Source organism: Etheostoma spectabile, chromosome 14 (assembly GCF_008692095.1).
Source record: "Etheostoma spectabile isolate EspeVRDwgs_2016 chromosome 14, UIUC_Espe_1.0, whole genome shotgun sequence".
NCBI classification, from domain to species: domain Eukaryota; kingdom Metazoa; phylum Chordata; class Actinopteri; order Perciformes; family Percidae; genus Etheostoma; species Etheostoma spectabile.
This window is the reverse complement of record NC_045746.1, coordinates 15479243-15493818: the sequence shown is the minus strand read 5'-3', so window position 1 is coordinate 15493818 and position 14576 is coordinate 15479243. Positions and strand designations below refer to the sequence as shown.

Genomic DNA, 14576 nt, shown 5'->3' with positions numbered 1-14576 from the left:
TGTCAAAGCACAAATGTTAGCTCACTGGATCCCTGCACCCAGTTGGCTCCAGAAGACACAAATGATGGCTTTGTATGTAGTATCCTATAGAACCACTACGCCCTCTACTGGTCAAAAGACAAAATGCAGGTTTTAGGCATATTCAAGGCCATATTATACTGCACTGTATGTGTGTTGCCAGCCATAAAGTAAATACGTGTGCACAAGCTCCCATGTTGCCTAAATCAAAACACAAACTGGGATGGTATCCCAGACAGGAGTATTTGTACCAATTAACTGCGAAAGTTTAAACAAAAAAACAAAAAAAAACTGAAAGACCTTCAACTTCACCTTATTATGACCTCATTTGCTGAATCTAAAATTGAGTGAATTCATTTGCAATGTACAATACGATACAATTAGTGTTGACTTCATGTGCAATTTGATTCCTGTTAAATTTTTTAACACTTGTTCCACACTGGTCCTGACTGTGGAGACGTTTTCTAGAAGATCTGCGCTCTGTGGCTCTAAAAATAAAGAGTTATTCTCTTACTGACACCAATATGTTCAGGAGGCATTTAAACGCATTAATTTCTTCAACATGTATCTCCCCTCTGAGAACCTGACTCCTATGCTGCAGGAAAATTGGCATCATTTGATTGTGAGAAATGTTACTTTTGTTGCTGTGAAATCGTAAATCATTCATCATCAGCATGAATATCCAGCAGCGGTGTCCAATTTATCCATAGTGCAGCCCACACCGAGTGTGTCTGTAGCATAGTTTATGTAAATTGAGCAGGTAAACTGTAGGAAGGGCGATGGAAACCACCGTATGAGACAACAAGCAGCCCACTGTAGCGGATAAATCACTTTTCATACTGTTCCTAAGTGCATTTGTTCAATAGTTCATGCATTTTCAGTGGTGCTGCTTCACAACTGCAACTTAGGCTAATCTGTTTTGAACAAAAGAAAGGCAGTATTTGACATATAAGAATGAGTCTTGTAGGGAAACATGATCACATAGCATCTAGCTTGACAAAAGAGAATTAAATCACATGTAACACAGACATGCTGACAAGACCACATACATATTACATACAGGAGCTGTTTTACCACCATTGCAAGATAGATACTGGGAGCCAGTGGATGACTTAAAAGCAGCTGCCTGCAAAATTCAGACGGACAAGCTGAGACACAGGCAAACAGTGGCATAGACAGGTAGACACATATTCCAGTCTGAGTCAGCTGTGGGCTCAGGATGAAAGGTCTATTGGCAAAATACAATGTAGACACACTCAGTGCCAAACACTGTGTGAACCCCATCTAGCACAAAAACACACAATGGTCTGTCAACCAAAAGAGAATTGCCACCATGAGCTTGCAAATGTCTTGTTTATATAGTGTGTATGATGGAATATGCAGATTTCAATGCCAAAATGAGGCATGAATATATGACTTGCACTGATATGATTTAAGTGTGCCAGGACTGAGACATCAACTTCCTGTTCCTAGCCTGAGAGGAACTGATGGGATATCATCAAGGCCATGATTTTAGTGAGCTTGTCTTCCTGCAGAGGCTGAGGTATCAAGTAATAAATTAGCTTATATCGCTCCATACTAAAAGCATTTATTTTTTCTGCATAAGGTACACTTTTGTAACGTATCACAGTTCCGGCACTATTAGCAACATTAACAAGGAGTCATTTGATTCAATGTTAGAGATATCAAATATTACATAACGGTTAAGTTTAGAATGGTGCCAATCATCTCATATAACATCCTTAGAAGAATGATCGTAATTGGCACCAAAGTTCAAAGTATAAAGCAATATGACAGCTATAAAAACACAAAGATTGACACATTGAGGACTGTAACAATTTTAATTATGGCTTTTATACAAACATTACTTTGATATAGATCTTTTCTGACTGCTGGATCAGAATTCCCTTTATGTAACAAAATCTATAGTTCAGCTGTTATAAGCATATACACAGGCAGCGAGCTGGAACTTCCTGTTCCACACAGAGACACACACACAGACACACACACACAGACACGATATCAACTTTCCCCTGTGGATTATTGCATTGGATTGGTTTTCTATTTCTTTTTTTGTGTTTTTTTTTTCTTCCATTTCATGCACAAGAAATTATACTTGCACCCTGACTCCAGTCCTGCAGAATAATAGGCCACCTAGAAAAAAATTAGGTATGCAGTCAAATAAACTATAAGGGGGATAGTAGTGTTATTAATTAGTGTCTTAATATATTACATTACTCCCTTTTATCCTCTTTTCTAAACATGTGCTGTCCCTTTATTTCCTATACCTGACATGTATTGTCAGAACAAAAAAGGCAGACTGAATATATAACATTTGGTGTGCATAGATATTGATAAAGTGCAAATAGTATTTGGTTAAAAAAGCTTTATAATATAAATTCCCTGTTTGTATGTGACTTGATTCAGTCTTTGAAAGAAAACAAATCAAGTCGGTCCCTGGTGTTTATATGCATGCTTTGGTCCTGATCTGTACATGGAAGTCCATCTGTGGTATCAGTTCATCTACGTGATTTTCCAGTTTGCTACTCTGTCACACATTTCCGACAAACCCATAGCAAACACTGCATCCACTGGAATTTCTTTCTCTCCCAGCTGCTTGGTTGTACTTTCTCTGCCGCCCTGGTAGGGGCACTGTTTCTGTTGAGTGCTACTTCTCATCCACCATTAAGATTTCATCAGGGATCTTCTCCTCCGAATCAGAGCGATCAGACAGCTTGTCCAGGTACTCAATGTCGTCGAAGCGCTCGGCAACACACTGGGCTGTCAGACGGGCCTCCGGGTCGTGGTCCCAACACTCGTCTATGGAGGCGCACACCATCTGGATGCCCTGCACGGTGGGGCAGTGGAGCACAGATATAATCAGTCAACACTACAAATTTAGGACAAGTCTGACTGAGACAGAATATCATCACCTCAAGCTGAAACTACAAATTGAATGTGTGCTTATGTGTTTCCATCTGTGTATTTATGTGTGTCAATCTGTGTGGGTACAATTAATGCTGTCTGATACAAAGGTCCTGCACTGAATCCTCCTTTTATCAAAGCTAGGATGCCTATGTTGTATCACAATATAAAACAGAAATAGTAGGAAACTAAGCTTACAGTTTTTTTTCGATTGCTAAACCACAGTGGGCACAACTGAAGTCACATGTGCAAAACTGACTACAGTCTGCACAGCAACAGTTCATGTGGACCAAACTATAGTTGGATTTTCATTGCTTGAACACAGTTTTCAAAACTCTACACACTTATCACATGAATTTAACCACAACATGCACAACCCTGTGGACTTACGTGGTTCAGATGCTAACACACTGCTGTCACAACTGTTAACCACACATCCAAAACAGATTACATTTCAGTCTGGTGCTTATAAAACAGTGGTGATTTGCAATTGCAATTTTAGCTGAATGCCTAAGAAGGTGTCTTGTTTTAGACTAGTGAGTGACCATATACGGTATTTATATAGAAAAAAGCCCAGAAAGCCTTTTCTTGAAGACAAACACCAAAAAGAATGAAACAATTCTACACCGTTCCGTTTGAGAGAAACAGGTCAAAGAGCAAAGATACCAACATGTCCAGGTAAGATGTCTGGGGTTATATACACAGCTATTAGAAAATTGGGAAAAACACGATATCTTTACAATAGTAAAACTGCGTTCTTACAGTTTTTCAAAAAGTAATGGCGGTGAAAGCAATGGAAACACCCCATTCCAATGTGATGAAACTTGCCCCATGATGCTGGAGAGAGGCAGGATAAGTCACAACATTCTTTGCTATTTTGTACCATTAGTTCTTTTTCCAGTAATTCCATAAATTACTAGAGACAAAATACTATCTGAAGCAAACTGCTGATTTTCATTCCTTCTTCTTTACCTTACGTAAACATTATTATATTAAATAAAATCTATATATGTTTTCTTTAAAGAAAGTATTGAGCACTGTGAAGTCACTCAAATTGTTCAAAATGTAAAGATGAGAAAGTTTGAATTTTCTGTATTGGTGTTTGACGCTAGTGTTTTTACTATGTCTGTTCTCAGTGACAGTGTGTGTTATCTCAGTGAGTATTGGAATGAGTTTTGCAGGTGATGTGAACTGTTTAGCTCAGGTGACTGTTGGCAGTGCAGACTGTAGTTAGAGTTTAGCACATGTGGCTTCAGTTGTGCCCGCTGGCGTTTAGCAATCGAAAAAAAACTGTAAAGTTGCCCTGTGAAGTTTTATTGTAAATAAACAAAAGTTGTTTACACAAAAACACATTGTTTGTGTCCTTGAGGTCTCACAAAAGTGGTGAGTGCATTTCCTTCCACATAGAACATTTACAAAGCCAATTCTTCAAGTATTTTAAATTGTGCACTGTTTGCATCAAGCATTTATTAGCTTCAAGTAGTCTTCTTCTCCCCTGCTGTGTGAAACCATTGGCAGGACTATTAATTTTGTCAACCGCATGCACGTGCATCCTCACGCGCAAACAAACGGGGAACCACTGATGAAAAACTGTTCCATAGCGCTACTAGATGCCAAAAACTCCACAGGGTACTCCATTGAACAGGAAAAAAGCGCTGCTCTAGCAAAATTGTCAAGATATGTACTGTACCTTAACTTACCATTGCAATGATAACCGTATACGTTTATGATCCCCGTTTGCTCATATTAGTCTACACAAATCATTCATTAAAATAAAATAATGCTGAGACTTGTATGTTTTACCACTGAAAATGCAGGCAGAAGATTCAGGCACTAAGGCATGGAAGTATAACTAACAAATGTCAATTAAATTAACTTTAATCTGTGCCATGATGTCGCCAGCCAGGTAAATGTCCAAAAACATCACTAACAGCTCAAAACAGACGCAGCAGCTGCTTTAGTTTGTGTACAGATTCATTTACAAAAGCAAGGATGTACGGGATAACACTTTTTTAATATTAAGACAAGGGATCAACATGTCTTTGTCCTGTAACAGTAAATACTGTACAAAGAACTACAGGATGAGTGTCTGCTGTTGTTTCCTTGGAGGTCAAAATTGCATCTCAAACACGGCTTTTGTCTCTTTAATTTGTCACCTGTCTAATTTGCCTAATTTTTTGCCAGTTTTTGCCAGAAAACACTAACAGGATTGTGCAATGGGGCATTTTGGTTCCTAGTTATGTTCCTGAAACAGTTTGGTTGCTTTTTATAGGTTGTCCAGCCGGACTTGTTAATTCATTATTTATTAATTTATTGTTTATTATTTTATTTGTAGCCAATGCACATAAAAGTAACACAGACATTTATCAACATAAATGTAAATGTACTAAGGTTAACTCAACAGCTAATTTGCAAATTATTTTCATAATGAGTTTATGGTCTTAATCGCCAGCTTTAAGTCTCTTTAAGAATGATGTTCATTTTTGGAATTATGGTCTCGTTGATTTTAAAATTGGCGATAAAGCAGGGTGTGTTTTAGGGCATGACTAAAATGTGATTGCCAGTGAAAGTGTGTAACGTAACGCAGAGTGTAAGGGCTCCTCCCTCACTCCTCCTTCTCGTCAATAATCGTCATCTGCAACCAGGATGGCTGCGCCCGTAATGGCAAACTCAACAACTCATAGCAGATCTCCACAAACCAATGGGTGACGTCTCACATGTTCTGTCCATTAATGTAGTCACGTAAGTGTCCTGTTCAGAGTCCAAAGACACTCTTTCGACAACTGCTGTTTTTAGCTAAGTGGGAGCTGTAGACGTAGCTGCAGTAACTCCAGTTTGCCAGCACCGATTCAAGTTTTTTCGACAGTACTCGGATATTTATAGCGATCAAGATTAGGTTAAAATTGGCTGGAGTTCTCCTTTAAAACGGAAAATGAAATCTGCAGCTTCATTATTTTTTTCCCCACACAGCAGCAGTTTGTCATAGACAGCATGTATGTATGTGTGCCTCTTACTGGGTGGTTGATCCAGCTGTCAAGGATCTCAGGTCTTCCTTTGTCTCGGAGAACGCTGTCCTTCATGCTCTCTACACACGGGTGTTCTCTCAGGTTCCCAAAGGGTGGCTCGTACTCTTTCACCTCTACACACACACACACACACACACACACAATAGATACAGAAATATTAGCCTGTGAGTTGCGGTTGTTTATACACTTTGAAACAGATTCCCATCTACTGAACGATGCAGCTCTGTTGAAGAGAGAGACGATATCAGATGGCGGTGGCCCACAGCATACACATCAACAACACCTCTCAAAGGATTCCCTGTGCGCTCTAAATTAAAACTGCAGGTTGCAAACTTGAAATAGCACTGAAGCAGCACAAACAACTAAAGAATCCTGTGCTGCCGACAGAGGGGCTGAGGGGGAGATTTGCTGAAGAAACACACTTATTATTATCAAATTTTTACCCTCAGCGTCAATGTGCTTAAAAGTATCTCACCAACACAGCCCTGGCTTCTCTTACACAACAAAATCCAGAGTGCTTGTCAAAAGCAATTTACCAGTTGAGTTTACTCAGGGCAAGATTTCAAAAGACTGGTGTGAAGTATATACCCTGGAAATGGTGGGTCAAGAGTTTCCAAAGACAACTTATCTTTACATGAATTAATGTATCCTAGGAGTAAAACAACAATTCTAATTCCAATTTGCTTTGAAGAGTACAGGGCTTATTTAAAAAAAAAAAGTTGTTTTAGAGAATCCAAAGAGATAACAAAAGCCTGATGAGGCACATGACTGTCAAGAATGTTGTAGGGAATAGTTCAAGTGGATTTTCAATCATCAAAAATGACCAGAACATGATAAAGGCAGAGAACGCCTTAACAAAGACACAAGACTAAAGTTCTTCAAACAGCACACACAGATTACCCAATTGCCACTTGTTTATTTCAGGCTGCTTCGAAAGCCTTAAATCGACTCGCTGGCTACAAGAAGCGTTTCCAAGCTGTGATACTGCCGAAGGGGGCACTACAAGGTATTAACTCTGTGTGGTGCCCAAACTTTTGCAGACGCCATTTTTTGTTTTCTTTTATTTTGAAAGTGTAAATGATGGGGAATAAAATCTAACTTTTTGTGACATATTATACAAATGTCTAACTGTCATTTGATGCATTTTGGAGATTTTTCCATCTTTTCTTGGCTTCTTTATGCACATTAATACAAACTTTTACCTGGGGTGCCCAAACATTCGAGCCCCATTGTAAAGAGATGCATCTTACAACAATGTTGTAGCTGCTATCTAGTGTCATAAAATATGTTATGAAATGGGCAATATAAGCATATAGCAGATTAACTTCTTGTGATTAGTCCACTGCAGTTGGAAGTATTTGTCAGTATTTGGGTACTGCATCTACATTTTCTTGTAGTATAACCGGTTTCTGTTGTTTCTTTAGTTAGCTTTTTTTTTTTCTAAAGACGTTTTTTCTAAACGTTTTTGCAGACATTACAGACGCCTACATACAACGCAGTCCCAGTCACTGATGGGCTCTATATACACATATATGTATATCTGGCTCTATATACACACAGACCGCAAAACATTAACTGAATGAAAGGCACATTGCAGATTCATCCTGCATTGTCCCGTATGTAAGTCTGTCACCCTGAGTTTACATCACTGGAACAAAGCCAGCTCTGGAGACCAACATGTTGTTCTGTTGTTCCTGCAAGTGAACTGACACATCTTGTATACAGACTATTATATTTGCCAAAATTTAATGAATAAAAATAATCTTCAACTATCCGCTAAAGTGTTGATTGGAATAGACCATCCACTTCTTAGTATACCTCTTGTAGGATGAAATGAAGGTCTCATTTCACTCTTTCAAAACTTTACTTTTAAAAACAAGCTCACAGGAAGTTATAATGCCCGCAAACAGGGATTGGTGGTTTCTGGGGCACAGACTAGAGAAACAGAGAACTTTTTCAGAGGTTGAAACTTCCTTTTTCATTTTTTTTCCTCTGGTTTGGTATAAAAGCTTAAACATGGCCGCACCCAACCATCAGTCAATATAAAAAAAGGAGACAGTTGCTTATTTTTGTTTTGACAGGTCCAAGGGAGTGTATAACTGTGTTCTGAACTGCAAATCCACTTTGTAAACTTTAGGCAAACATGTTTATGTGTTCAACTCCAAACAATGGGTCCAAAATATATGAATCATACTACTGAGCACTTTGCAGTGTAAACAAAAGTGTGTATTCCAGGATGGAAAGATTGGCCAACCCTGCTCTAAAAAGGGAAAAATGTTTTTTTTCAAGCCAACCTGAAATTAAACTCTGAACTAGCAAAAGCTATTGAAAACACAACACAAGGCAACCGAGGAGTGCTGTGGTTTGCAAAAGTCACACACTGCATATTGACGAGATTTCTGCAAAGCAATATGACAAGTTCAGCACAGCAACAATGAGGAACTTACACTATGTCTTCTACAACAGCTGACATGATGTGATGTGAATTTTTGCAAAGCAAGCACATGTTTGATCCTTAATGTCTTTTTTTCCATGCAAGTTGTCAACCATGCCTGAGAATTTGTAGCCAAAAGAAACTAAGTTGAATCCCACACTGCAGACTAGGGATACTTCTCAATGAAGGTCACCCTTCAGATGCTTTTTGATATACATCAAGACAGTAAAGCCATGTTTCGACATCTAATCACTTTATGGCCTCTTTCATGTCTAACAGGGAATGACCACATGCTGCACTGATGTTGTTTTGATAATTGCCCAAGCACATAGACGCACAGTATATGTTTAGATATTAATAGTCAAACTGCACTAGCGTGCCGAACAGGACCGAAAAAAGAAAAGAGAAACACAAACCATTAAATTGATAGAGCAAAGTGGAGAGAGAGCATAATCCAAACCAGCATCTGATATTTTGTTTGAAATTCTTGTGCTGCTGCCCTTCCAAGTTATCGTTTTGTTTGTCTTATTATGCTCAACAAGGCATGATGCTGAAAAAGAGAGAATCCTGTCACCTAAACATATAAATATTGCAAAAACACAGATCCACACAGAGTTTCAACATGTGCTTGGAAATAAATTAGTAATGTGATCACAATAACATTGTTTCCCGAAAATGAGTCTGAGTCTGCAACAACAACCACTCGACTAATCCATTCCCAGCCGCCTCTGCTGGTTTTCATTAGGCTGCGGTGGCTGGGACACTTGTTTTGTGTTCCTCACAGGTTGTTAAAGTCATTTAGTACAGATGTATACATGCGCATTACACGTTAGCAGAGCTTACGTTTGTACATATGGCACTGACTTAGCCTGGAGGCTTACCCTACCATTAACTATAGCCGATACATGCCACTAACCTTTACCTTACCATTATTAAAGAAGACCAAAAGACTATTTCAGGTCACGCTGGATGCAGCTTCAGTGAAACCAAATTGGGCACACAGAATTTTTCCCTAATACATCCACAATCAAGTTGTTTAAAGTCCCAGATTTGACTTTGACACACACACACACACACACACACACACACACACACACACACACACACACACACACACACACACACACACACACACACACACACACACACACACACACACACACACACACACACACACACACACACACACACACACACACACACACACACACACACACACACACACACACGAGGAGTTGATGTTCTGACATCTGGAGAGCAGCTGCCCTAACCTCTCCTCCTCTCCAGTCTAGCCCAATCTCTCCCTCTAGGGACTAAAGGCATTTCTCCGTCTGCAGCTCCACATTCAACGCCACTCCACTATTATCCCCCTCCGTAGCCCCACCCGCCTGTGAACGCCCTCATAGTCTTTCCAAGCCCTAAATCTGGACCAGCTAAATTATACAGGAGAGACGTTTTAGGGAACATAGACAGAAAAAAAAATAAAAAGTCTGAGCCTTGAATCCAGCTTTTCCTTCTCTCCGAGGTGTGTTTCAGTTTCCCTCTCCCTTTAACTCTTCCTTGGTCTTCATAGTCTTGGAAGATAAAGAAAGCAAAGTGATGGCTCATGGCTCATGGCTGGCTGACTGGCACTGTTGACATACAGCTGTGTTCTTCTCACTTGGCATATATAAGATCAGACCACAGCCCCAGGAACAGTGACAGAGTGGCTGCCTGCCACTGAGACGCACAATGCTGATCAGACATCAGTCTTTCACAAACACAGTCAGGTGGCATCAGAAATGAGAGGAAACCAGGGCTTCACCTCAGCCTTTATAATGATTCCCTGGGATGTGTCACTCTGAAATTCTGTGCATGTCCACACATGTTCATATTCTGTCTCAAAGGAGGTGAGTTATCAGGGTGTCATTAGTGACTCACCAACCTCGAGTGACAAAAGAGGCCAGCAGCGTGAAAGCATGAAACTCTTTTAGTGCTCGCTGTAAACATCAGTTTTACTCTCACGGTGCTCCAATTCCAGAATCAATACCGGATCTCTGCCAGTATACAAGACACAAGGAGATTTCTTAGCTGCTAGTGGAGCAAAACCAAATTAGTCTCTCATTTTACTTATTCCTTCCACCTTCCTCAGGGGCTATCAGGGTAGAAGGCTAGCTGTGTTTGTACAACATTTTAACCCTTTCATACATGAGAACGTCTCCTTGGCTTTTGGCCTTAATGAACTACAGATTTTAGCTCTCTGCGTGTCTCGGGGACATGCCAAGTCTGGGAAAAGGGGATGGAGATGTACAGAAATCTATCTTTTCTATCTTTCGTCTCTGTTCTTGTCCAGGGGTGGGACAGGAACCCCTGTGCTTCCCCTCCCTCCAGTAAATCTGCACCAGCCTGTCCTCCTTGTCTGTCTGTGTCGGCATGAGTAAAGCTAGACGGCTGTCTACTGTGTTTCTGTGCAGAGGGAGAGTAATTAACTGCTGCTTCACCTGCCTAGGGGTAGCAAGAAAGAGACAGAAAAATGTCAAGAAAGTTTCTGTGCAAGGACATTTAGAAAATGTGAGTCTAAAATAATGTTTGCTGCCATGTAGTGTTTTCCGTCAATATCTAAATAAATGTAAAGGAAATGAAAGACTCACAACTAAATGAAATGAATGGAGGAAGACAACTGAGATGAATAAAGCTGTTGTCCCTCAAATCCCTAAAGAGGAAACCAAGCAAAGCCACACTGACTTAGCCTGGATTTGTTTAGTCCATCTCTACCAACATGTATCCTGTCAAGTCCACTCTCAAGAGACAATAGCCGCAAAACATCTTCATATGAAAGGAGACACCCATACTTACAACTTCATACTAAGAACAGTATGTCTTGGGGACTGTGTTCTTTGCATAACAGGAAATAGTCTATTTTCTTTTAAAAGGGCACACATATTCTTGCTGTTGGGAAAGAAAAGCAAAGGGGATTGTGGGTCACTCTGGTTCATATTTTTCTTCAGAGGACTCTTGGGCAGCCTAGCTGTGCAGTACACTTTAAAGAGGGCCCCCAGGGGTAACTGTGGGGGCAAAACAGGAAAACGGCAAAGTAGAAGCGTTCATGCCCATACCCGGCTTTCAATCATTGCTCTGACACAATGGAGATAGGAGCAGTCACAGAAACAAACTGGACCACAGAGACACTAAAGGGAAGTGAAAACAAACGACATGAAATACTGCCCTGTGGTTTGCCTTTAGATAATCACCCATTTCTATTATTTGCACATTTCCTGGCCTTGTTTTTGCTACAGAATGACAAACATAAGTAACGGTACATTAGTAATGGGAAAGCTGATCCTTGAGACTTCTACAAGATGGATTGTGTGCTTGAAACTTTTATATTTTTTTCCCACAGTGATAAATGGGTCGTGGAAGACACACACATAAGTCCTGTCACACTGTGTCACACATCTAGTAAGTGAACTTGGTGGAGGTGGAGTTGCTCACTGCGCTCCTAATTGGTAAAGCCATCAATGTGCTCGTATTCCTTAGAGGTCATGCGAGCTGTGGAGGCAATTTTTCTTTTTAAAGTATTTCTGAGTATTCACATGGGCCACAAAGGGAAATTCATCAATCAGTGCTTCTATTGATTTCCTTTACACTCGGCTAATCTCTAATTTAAAAAGGAAAAACAGAGTTATGTCTACTATTAACTAAAGGCCACATGTAATGTTTACTGTGTGTCCACGCCATTGTAGTCTCGTATTGCTAGACCTTCCTCCACAGCACCGCATAGGAGGGTCTGACTAGTCCACACAGCATTCTAGGATGGGAGAAAAATGTGTTCTGTTTTATTGGCATTTCTTTAAACAAATCACAGTCATCATGGGCAGCGCTAAGCTCTGTGTACGTACAAAAGTTGTTTTGGTCGTACGAGAGAAAACTCAGATTCGACAGATATTCTAGCTAGCTGTCTCAATTTACCACGCAGCGACCTGAGGAGCAGTTAACCATAGTCCTCATAAATCCACCGGAGTTTAAAATACCAACACAAAGTAAGCGGAAGGAAACAGACAACGCCGAAAAAGACGTGCCTCAGGCGAAATTGTCTGCGGCACCGGAACAATCCCGGAAGTGTAAGATTGAGGATATAGACTAAAGCTATTGTATCATGTTTAAGGCAGATGTCCACAAAACACACTCTATCACCATAAACACACACAAACCACTGAGGTGGGTGCTAAGGGCAGGAAAGGGGAATAGAATCAAAGGAATAGTTCAACATTTTGGGAAATATGCTCATTTGCTCATTTGCTTTCCTATTGAGAATTAAAAGGAGACAATGACAAGCATTTTATCCTACAATCCTCTGTGTCTGATCATATCTTACCTCCAATTGCGTTACACCTGGAGATCATCTCCCACAGTACAAGAGCCATGGAGTAAACATCAGCCTGTTTGAAAGACTCAATGTTTTCTAGGTTGATTCTAGACTCCAAGACCTCCGGGGCCATGTATCTGGCTGTACCCACCTGAGGGAAAACAGGGTGAAAAACATGTCTACATTATTACAGTCCATAATACTACAGAGGAGTTGTTTAGATGAAAGAGCCTAGCTACATAGACCATCTTAGCAGTAGGAATTATTTACCAGCATTAATCAAGTGACAGGTAGTTATTTTGCGCTGTAGTAAGCTGTCACATCCCATTTATCTGAATTAAAAACGTGTTTGATTTATAAAATAATTGGAAAAACAAAAGGTAGCTCTGAGCTCAACAACACGTTGCTTGTCTTCACATAATTACCACCTTGGAAAATGTGTTCACTGGTGCTTCCACCGAATGCATTAAGGGCATTACAATGCATTAGGTGTGCTGTGCAGTTAAGGGTGAGGCATTTTTTTAATGAGTCATTTTCATAACAGAGTCTAATATGACTCTGGCCTATTACATCAGCGTAATGAGTCCATTAAGAATCAATCAAGCCTGTTTTGCTGGGGACTATCATAAAATGTCCACCTCAGAACACTTACAACACTATTTCTATCAGCATTATCCATCTGGGGACAAGATACAGAGGGTGCCAAATATTTAGAGATGGAGTCCCTGTGTGATGAGGATCAGAAATGAAAAGTGTGATTGATAGCACGGCTCTGTTCAAGGTCTGATAAATATCTTCAAAGAAATGTTTTGGCAGGGCCGGTAATGGCCTGTCTGGTGCATCTACGCCAGAGACGTTCACAAGTCTTTGAGCTAGAGTCCAAGTCCCATCTCAAGATTCTTAGCTAGAGTCCAAGTCACATTTCAAGACTTTAAGCCAGAGTCCAAGTCACATCAAGACTTTTACCTAGAGTCCAAGTCACATCAAGACTTTTACCTAGAGTCCAAGTTACATCTCAAGACTTTTACCTAGAGTCCAAGTCATGTCTCAAGTCTTTGAGCTAGAGACCAAGTCACGTCTAAAGACTTTTAGCTAGAGTCCAAGTCACGTCTCAAGTCTTTGAGCTAGAGACCAAGTCACGTCTAAAGACTTTTAGCTAGAGTCCAAGTCACGTCTCAAGTCTTTGAGCTAGAGACCAAGTCACGTCTCAAGTCTTTGAGCTAGAGACCAAGTCAAGTCTCAAGTCTTTGAGCTAGTAACCAAGTCAAGTCTCAAGTCTCTCGTAGTTATAGTGCGTGTTGTATCACCTGCTGAGCTCATCCAGGTTGCTTATAAAAATGTATAGTTATATATAATAACATCTAGCAAACAACTGTAGGAGTTAACTTCCCATAGGTCGTAGCTAAAGCAAGAAGCAAGCTAACGTTAGATGGCCAATGCTGAGCTAACTATGTTAGCTATCCTATCAGTGGTTAGATTTTGTGGTTGAGCCAGAATACCAAACATTTTGTATTTAACTCCTCTCTTTAAGTTTTGAAAGCCAAAGCTTATGATGAACGGCACAGCAGTTGCATTTTTGTTGTCCTCTCTCACGTGTGGCCGCGCACAGATATGTTACACATTGCGTAGGCAGTTTGTAAGTTACGCAGGGAGGGGAATAACATTCAGCTCATCAGAAGTTTCCCAAAAATAAAGATTGTTCACAATTCCTGCATCTCGAGTCTGAGTTGAGACTAAAGTCTTAGTGCGACTCGAGTCCCAGTCTCAAACTTGGGTCAGAGTCTCTTGTCTGTGCAAATTATAAGGAGAATATATATATATATATATA

At 40.2% G+C, this 14576-nt stretch overlaps 1 protein-coding gene across 3 annotated transcripts in view; it reads right to left on the bottom strand.

Moving 5' to 3' along the window:
- Positions 1-2110: 2110 nt before the first annotated feature.
- tgfbr2a (transforming growth factor beta receptor 2a) overlaps positions 2111-14576 on the bottom strand; it is a 31506-nt gene continuing 19040 nt past the window's right edge. For all 3 annotated transcript variants that reach the window (XM_032535583.1, XM_032535584.1, XM_032535582.1), the window contains exons 5-7: positions 12758-12899; positions 5958-6082; positions 2111-2866 (exon numbers count right to left, since the gene is read on the bottom strand). In XM_032535583.1, the coding sequence (XP_032391474.1) occupies positions 2687-2866; positions 5958-6082; positions 12758-12899 (447 nt within the window). In that variant the 3' untranslated portion in view covers positions 2111-2686. The remainder of the gene's footprint in view (positions 2867-5957; positions 6083-12757; positions 12900-14576) is intronic.